This window comes from Periophthalmus magnuspinnatus, chromosome 24 (assembly GCF_009829125.3).
Source record: "Periophthalmus magnuspinnatus isolate fPerMag1 chromosome 24, fPerMag1.2.pri, whole genome shotgun sequence".
NCBI lineage: Eukaryota > Metazoa > Chordata > Actinopteri > Gobiiformes > Gobiidae > Periophthalmus > Periophthalmus magnuspinnatus.
Window position 1 is genome coordinate 12,893,833 of NC_047149.1, and position 8,883 is coordinate 12,902,715.

The 8,883-nt window shown below is 37.8% G+C and overlaps 1 protein-coding gene across 1 annotated transcript; it reads right to left on the bottom strand.

Moving 5' to 3' along the window:
- Nucleotides 1-180: 180 nt before the first annotated feature.
- On the bottom strand, nucleotides 181-7,971 carry LOC117392696 (solute carrier family 22 member 2-like). Its single transcript, XM_033990824.2, has 11 exons — nucleotides 7,521-7,971; nucleotides 7,183-7,286; nucleotides 6,580-6,734; nucleotides 5,512-5,680; nucleotides 4,399-4,513; nucleotides 3,687-3,793; nucleotides 2,982-3,196; nucleotides 1,524-1,632; nucleotides 1,344-1,456; nucleotides 1,165-1,264; nucleotides 181-613 (listed from the first exon to the last, which is right to left on the bottom strand). The coding sequence occupies exons 1-11, from the start codon at nucleotides 7,923-7,925 to the stop codon at nucleotides 526-528; spliced, it is 1,680 nt and encodes a 559-aa protein (XP_033846715.1). The 5' UTR covers nucleotides 7,926-7,971; the 3' UTR covers nucleotides 181-525.
- Nucleotides 7,972-8,883: the final 912 nt, after the last annotated feature.

Below are 8,883 nucleotides of genomic sequence, written 5' to 3' on the forward strand. Positions count from 1 at the left end.
AACATTTGAAAAACAAAAGATAAGTTATGAATAAACCATTACTTTATTAAGTAAAAATAAATAATACAGTCCTTTACATCTCGTGTGTATTGTGTGTGTGTACATGATACAAAGTTATATTATATTATTGGGTTATATTATATTATTGGGTTTAAACAACAAAAACAGAAACCTAGAAAACAGAGCCTAGTATAATAACACAAAATAAAACAATTGCACAACAATTATTCACAAAATTGTGATACAGGCCTACACTCATTTAAAGGACTTGTTGCTATATCTGTACATAATAATAATTTCACCGCACCGTTCACCACTAACATTACGTTAACAGCAAACAGTTTAAAGCTTTTGAAATGGTCGTCGCCCTGTGATGTTTTGGATTTCTCAGGACATTGCACATGCTATGCTGAGTACAAATGAATGATATTCCCACAGACTTGTGTTACAAACTGGCTTGTTTGTGGAGGTTTAAACCATATTTTAACAGAAATGACTGATTTTAGATACTACTTAGTTTGGAGATTAAACTACTGCCAGGTTCTTGTTGTTTGTGACATCGTCGGTGGGCAGCAGGTTGAACAGATGTCCGTTTGTCTCTTTCTCCTTCATCCTGAATAAAGGACAAATACTGTTGATATATAGGTAAATATAACAATCTTAGTTAGCTAGTAATGTCAGGGACGTTGGACGTTGATCTGGAAAATGTTTTTAAAACAGATGTCTTCATGCCCATCAAGCTTATAAAATTAATCTGAAGATGCTTTCAGTTGTCAATTTGAGATCAAATTTAGGACAATTAAAACTTTTTTTGGTGTTTACAGAGTCAGCACTAGGATGCAACTAAATATTATTTATTTTCTGCAATGGCTTATTTTGTCTACAGTTCTGCCCTGTGTTTTGGGATAGCAGAAGTAAGATTTTGCTTAATGATACACTGCAGATAAATATGTGATATCTGAAAAACTGTGTTTTTATTATTGTTGAGGTTTTTTTATTGGTATTGAGTTTTCAAAGCCCTCAAATCGAAATCAAGTGATAACAGGACACTAGTAAGATTCACAGTTATTGCAAACCAACTTGTTACAGTAGTAGACATAGTAGCAAATGTGTATAGGTTCAGGTATATGATTATAATTTTGGTAATGAGCAGGAAGCTGTTACCTCTCTGGGAATTCAATATCGTCTATGGTATCGGGCAGTGGGACCCCTCTAGTCTCAGGAAGGAGCAAGACCAGCGCTCCAGCCAGGATCGCCAGGGAGCCTGTGAACAACAACCAGTGAATACTAGGACAAAAGCAGCTTTAAATTATATAGCATTTCACATTATTAGAAGAAAATACCAAAAATGATGAGGGGCAACTCGAGCCAGATCACAGCTAGTCTGTAGAGTAGGAATGGAGCCACGATGCCCCCAACGTCACAGAGGGTGGAGCACACAGACACACCAAAGTTCCTGCACAGAAAAATGAATTAATCACTTTAAAATGTAAATAATTACGCTACAAAAATTAATGTTTTACCTGACAAATGTGGGGTAGAGCTCAGTGTTCACAAAAACTACCATCTCAAAGGTTATAGTAATGCAGAGACGACCAATGCAAGCCACCGCTGTCTTGAACCAGAACATACCTGAAAAAAATGTTCACACTGCATTAGTAAATGTGAATGCTGAAAAACATTAGATTTTATAGAAATCATTCTTAAATTAACACTGAACTCTGTAATTACTCAACATTGAACACTCATTGAATGTAGTGCATAGAGTTTTATGTAGCTTACATTTAAATAAATACACTTCATACACAATTGTAGTTGTAGCAATATCACTAGTTCGTGTATTGTGTGTTTAATAGGTACTGCAAAGTAATGCACTCTGGGGCTCTATGGGATTGGCAATGTACTGCAAGAAGACGCCATACATTATATTAAAAGATACATGAAGAAATTCACATTTTGTAATTGGAGCTCATGTCAAAGGAGAAAAAAAGAGTTATGTATGTAACTGAGGTTCTATGAATTTTGGATGCACCTGGATATCTACATGTGTGCACAACACATATAAACCCAAATAAATACCAACAGTCACGTCGTGGACATGGCCTGGGTGATGTCAGAAAACCCATATACTGTATACCTGAAGCACCCATTACACTTTTCCCTCGAGATGCACTCACAATAACTCAGAGTAACAAGAAACTCTACCGGTCATCTGGAATTCTTAGAACCTTAGTTACATGCGTACTTCTTGTTCCATTTCATTCTTTCTGACCACCAAAGGGCAGTACTTTGCATCAACAAAGTCACAAAGTCCACCAAGATCAATTGCAGATGGTAAAAGCAGACAAGGCACTAGAGCCGCTGGATGAGGCGCAGCTACACTGATTCTGTAGAAGTGAGTGAAGGTACAGGAGGAAGCCCATGTAGCTGCAGCACCGATATCATTCAGTGTAACTCCCCTCAGCACAGCCCAGGAGGTGGAAATGCCCCTGGTGAAGTGGCCAGTAACTTTGGGAGGCTAAAGATGCCTGGATTCTTGTGCCTGTAGAATGGCGTCCACAACCCAATGTGATAACCGCTGTTTAGAGCCCTAACATGGCTAAATAGTCACAATATGGTGACACCACAAAGTAAATAATAACCAAGCAACAAGAGCAGAGTCACTCATGGGGCACTGATGCACAACAAGCTTATAACTCAGGTATAACAGTCTAGAAATGGCGGTGCCACTGGAACAAAAGCACTCACGACACACTGGTTCAAGTACTGGTTGAACTCTGAATAAATAAATGTACTCTAATAGCAACTTTGACTTACTGTTGATGCGAGAAATGCAGAAAGAAAAGTGTAATGGGTGTGTCAGGTATATATGGGTTTTCTGGCATCACCCTGGTCATGTCCACAACATAAACATATTGTTTGCAGCTAATATGAATTTAAAATATTGTGCACATGGACTTGATACTGTGTCCAGGACTTACTATCAGGTATACAGGCAGTGATAAAACAGGACGCTCCTGCCACAAAGTTAGCTGTAGCGAATGGAAGTCGTCGGCCGATCCTCTCAATGGTGAAGAGGATGAGGAAGGCTGCAGGGAATTCCACCAGACCTGAGATTAGGAAGTCTATGTACACATTTCCTCCTAAAATACCCAGTCTCATGATCAGGCCCTGGTACACCACTGCACTGGTAAACCTGCAGGGGAATACAATGGGTTAAAACGATATACTGCAATGGGTCAAGTTTGCAGAAGTAACTGTAACTTTATTTACAAATGTGTAATTCTTTGGGTTAATACTTGTTTCGGCCCTCATTCGACCCTAGTTAAGATCTAGTTTAGCCCTAGTTTAAACTTGGGACAGTTAAAAACCTGGTTTAGAAAGGGGTGGTACTCAGAGGGCCACATATTTTTCTAGTACTTGTACTTTGTGCGAAAAATTTGACATACTTTATTTACAATGTACAGGAAATGTGAGATGATGTATGAAACTTTTTTTAATAACAAAATATGCCTAGGTAGGGTCTATTAAGGCGTATTAAGGATAATTACAAATGCTGCATGGTGTGTGCAATAGACAATATATTGCATTTCACAATGTGACCACTAGGTGTCATTGCTCATTACATGTTTATTGGATCAAACCCTCTGACCACATGTCTATATTGTAATGAGGGAGGAACATACCAGTTGTAACTGAGAATAAAAGTGTGTTTCCTCATTTTCGGAGTGCGGATCAGGTCCATGAAGGAGGCAGTGGTGGAGTCTGCTGCTGCGTTATCATCTGCCAAAGTCTGCACAAATATTCAAAATTAGTAGAGCTGATATTGAAAGTATTTTGTAAGCATTTTGTACTCTTATTATACAGATTTACACATAATGAACAAATAGTTTATTAGGAAGGGGTTGGGGTTAGAGGTTAGGATTAGGTTATTAATGAATTAGTTAAGCTTGAATCATTCTTAATGTACTGTTTGTGTTAGTTCTATTCTATTATCTTCTTTTTTACATTTTATTCATTTCATTTATTGCATCAAAGAATAGTTTAAATATTGTGGTTAGGTTTGCAATATACACTTCCCATCCCATTCCCATGCATTTCAGAACACGTTTTATAGGGACCTAAAGTACAGGGTTAGCAGGTTTCATAATGCTTCATAGAAATGAGACAGCAGCTCTCTGCAGAATCATATTACCAAAATAACTGGAGATTTACTAATTGTGACTATACCAATCTAAATTTCATCCCTAATGATAAGTAAAATAAAATCACATCATGTTATAATTGTTTCAGGGATGTGAGCCAAATTCCTGTGTGTTTTCTGTAGTGTTTACTGTGCTTCCCTGACATGACCTTTGACCTAGCTGTGAATGCAGCTGTGGGTCCAGCTGTCTGTACCTCGATCTTCTTGGACAGAGTCATCTTGTTCTCTTTGGCCATGGCTTCGGTGATCTCCACAGCTTTGTCCTTTTTGTTCTGAGAGAGGAGCCATCGCGGGGATTCTGGGATGAACCTGCAGCAAGAGATATGATGAAGTACAATGCAACAGGCTGATGTGATGTTTTTGTATTGAGTTAGTTTGTGTGATCTAGTGTTGTCACGATAATACATTTCAAACTCGATTTCGATACTAGGGAATAGACTTGATACGGATTCTAATACCACAATCATAGTTAAAAACACTCTTTCTTTAAACAGCCTTATCTGTGTAATCCCTCAGTCGTCCAGGTAGGTTCCACAGTGGTCCACGGGCATATACTAGTCTATGTGTCTTATACTTGTTCTCATACAGCTAAAGCAGTTCAGGAAAGCTTCATTTCTGTCCTGTGAGTGAATATAACTTTTTTAATATTGATACTTCCTCAAATCTGGTTTTGAGACTAGTTTTAGTATCAATTAGTGTCTGATTTTTTTATACTTTTGACAACCCAAGTGTGATCATCAACCACTTTTTGGCAATTAGAGGTTAGTTTAGGTTTACAGAAGCAGATAATGACAGAGACAGGGATAGAGATAAAGAAAAAAAGGAAGAAAGAGAGACAGAAGGAGGAGGGTTACTCAAGGATTTCAAGAAGGGGTTTCAGTTGTGAAACCCACACAAGCAAATGTATATAATTATAAATCATTTTAAAAAAAGAATAAAATGATTTCCATTTGGCGCATAAAAAAATTAAATAAAAGTCAAATGGAAGGATAATTTATTTGAGAATATCTTTTGTAAATGCTTTTCTGTTGTAAAGTTGTATTCACTTATTGTGGACATGTGTTATGTGTTGTTCTTATTGAAAATGTATAAAAAAAATGTATATATCTTTCAAAACCAAGTACAATTTTGCTTTGTAGAATTTATAATAATTACTACTACTACTACTAATTGTACTGTGTTATTTATTATTGTCATTATCAACATTGTAACTCATTTATTTCATAGTTTTAAATTTTACAGTAGCAAAATATAAGTAACTCTATTCTCCAGAGCTTTGTGTATGTGTTGTTGTTGTTTAGTCTCACCAGTAGTATGACAGAAAAAGGATGTATGGGACGGTGATGACCACTTGTAGCCAGCGCCAGTCTGTGATGTAGTAGGCCAGCAGAGGTAAGAGGAGGATCCCCACACTGAAGAACATCTGGTACAGGATCCCCACTGTGCGCCTGAACTCTACACCCACCAGCTCTGTGACTGAACACACAACGGGTCCTTAGGTTCAGTCATGCACGTGAGCAAAAGTAAATAAATATATGTATCTCAAGACAGAGGGAAAGTGTAAATATAATGCTTTTAAGTACTTTAAATATGTTATGTATAAGATAAAGTATTGTAATGGTAATATATTAAAGTAAAGAAAAACAAAATAATACAGTTATTGTGTAATTAAATGTATTGTAATGTCAATGTATTGAAGTATAAGTAAAGCAGTGATCACACCTTAACTAGCCTTAATAAAGCAAGAACAAAGAATGATTCAGGAGTTAAGGGCTTAGGGTTAAGAGTTATGGTATTAGTTAAGTATTTAATAAGCCTGAATTACCAGGCAAATCCAGAATATCTTCATTAAGTACTGGAGATGGATGTTTTATGGATCCCCGGTAAAAGCCTGAATATTTCTTTATAAACTATTTGTTCATTATGAATTTGGAGTGTAGTTATAAAATGCTATCTGTCAAAATACTTCAGTGATTTGGGTAATGAAATACTGCAGTGTTGATAGAAGTTTAATAGTTTAATATTATTAGTAAGCAGTACTATTAGTAAAACAGAAATGCAAAAAAGTGTCTAAAATGGTGATATAAAATAAGAAGAACCTGTAACATTCATTTAAAATTAACAGAAATTTTAGAGACAATATCTGTTCAAATTGCACTCTTAACTTCTACAATCAAAGTATAATAACTATTCGTGGAATGATGAATAGTTAGGACTGTTGCCGTAGCGTTTAACAATTTAAAACAAAACATTATATCTTCTGAATGGTAATAAGTCCTTTCCAAAGTGTTCCCTTGTTTACCCTATGACTGGTCAGAGGACTGCTCACTGTGATTGGCTGAAAAGCTGCTAATAAGAAGTAGTCATTCTCTTACTGAGCACGTATCCTGCCACCCAGCCTCCTTTCACCCCAAAGCCATACAGCGTCCTGAACACCAGTAAGGACACGTAGTTGGGTGCCACGGCAACCAGGATGCCAGTAATCCCATTTAGCAGATTGGACATCAAGAAGGAGAGTTTACGGCCAAACCTGTGCACAAGAGCGAGTCAAGGGAAATACTACTACTCCTATGTGATGTGGATTTAGTTTTAAAGTTAGAAAATTAGATACAGTGAGAAAAAGTAGTTCAACATAAGGCACAATCTGGCATCAAAGGGTCAAAGAGTAGTTTTAAGTGACTTTCTCATGCCAAGAATGTTCCACAGTATGGCTTTAAACTTACTTATATAGCATTTCTTTAACTACAAATGTTTTTGTTAAATGGAAAAACATGCACTCTGACTGTAAGCAGACTCAGAGTGATTGATCTGACCTGTAACTTGCCTGCTTGTCTCCAGGAAGTGCTTTTTTTAAACACAATCACAAATTACAATGATTTATTTATCTTTATGGTAATACATTGCAAAAAATCTATACACTGGCTACAATATGAAATTATTACAAGATTTTTATTATTTTAAATACGATACAAGTTTACCTGTCAGCCAAGTATCCTATAGCAATGCTCCCAATGAGGAAGCCCACATTGAGAGTGGCCTGATACATGTCCACCAGCCATGCATCTGAACACACCAGATCAAACTGGAACAAAAAAGTGAATACAAGTTACAACACCTGCCATTGCTTTACATACAAATGTATACTAGTGCTACTTTCAGTATGATATGGAGTGACTCTTATCCAGGCTTAGGCTTGAGCTTAGACTCAAGTTAAGGGAGTTAAGGGTGTGTGCAAGGCGAGTCAGGATTATTTAAGTGAAAATGGAAGTTATTTAATTGCATGCATTGGAGCAAATATAATAATCCTGTAACTTACTTCAGTGACAAAGGACCGGCGGCCCTCGTAGTCATACTCCCAGCCGTGTCTGCAGCTGCTCGTGGGGCTGTGACTCAGGTCCAGGTCCTGGCTCTGCTCACAGCTCAGAGCACTCTGGTTCAGCTCCACGTCGTACTGCAGACAGGAGCTGGGCTGGAGCTCCCCCGATACATTCACCAGAGGCACGCTCATCTTGACACTGTCCTGAAGAGTCCATCCACAGGCCTGCCTCTGCTCCTGCACCGCCGGCTGCCGGCACCAGTGAGGAGGAGTGAAGCCCTGGAACACTATCCCCACATAGATCCCAGCCCATGGCATGGACACCAAACACAGCAGGCCGAAGATGCGCTTCTGACATGGGCCAAACTTGCCCACCTCCTCCAGGATATCGTCGAATGTGGTCATGGCTCAGGGCAGAGGAGGAGATGCTGTGGCTGAGTGGGACCGTTGCAGACTGAGCCTCTCTCTCCAGCCCCTGTCCCCAGTTTTAACAGGCCAGAGGAGGGCAAAGGTCCAAACAAAGCAAAGCAGAGGGGCTGTAAAACATTTAGGCAGTAACTCGTGCAGCGTCCGACAGTGACGACAAAGACAGAACACGAGGACATCCCCATATAATCAGTAACAACAACAGTGCACCTATATGTCTGTCAAACTCTAACCCCAATCAAAATAATCCAAATGAATAAATAAAGTTTTTTTCAATTTGTCATAGAAATGTGAAGAATTCAAACACAGCTGGTCTGTAGAAGAGTTTGAAGCATCATGACATATTACACTATTTTCTGATGTTATAATGTTGTTTCCTCAACAAAACCGTACCCAGTTTTGTTTAATTCACACAAGTTTAACATGCTAACCCTGCATAAATAGAGTTCTTCCCTCAAATAGAAAACACTGTTCCACCTTGTGATGTCATGTGGTAACACAAGAAGTGCTCCACTGTGTTTTTGAACTCCACACATCTTCACTAGAATAATCTGGCAATTCCAGGACTGAAATAATCCAATATTTACTGAACTAAAGGAAAAGGGAGCTGTCAACTTGAATTACCACTAAATGACATCACAAGGTGTAACAGAGTATTTTGAGCTTTTGACTTATAGACAGACCAATAATAAAGTGTTACTCAAACAGGTGTAATTGAAACAATATGCAACTCTAGGTATCTTTTTGATGAGGTTAACAACATTATAAGGCTTAAAGCTCAAAAGGGTCAATTTTGTGTAATATAGGACCTTTAGATGTTTTTAGTACAAAATAAAAGACATGTATCTTACAGCATTATAAGAAAAAAGCCTAAATTTTAAAAATATATAATTTTGCCTTAATAAATCCAGTCTTCAAACAACATTAACCACTTCAA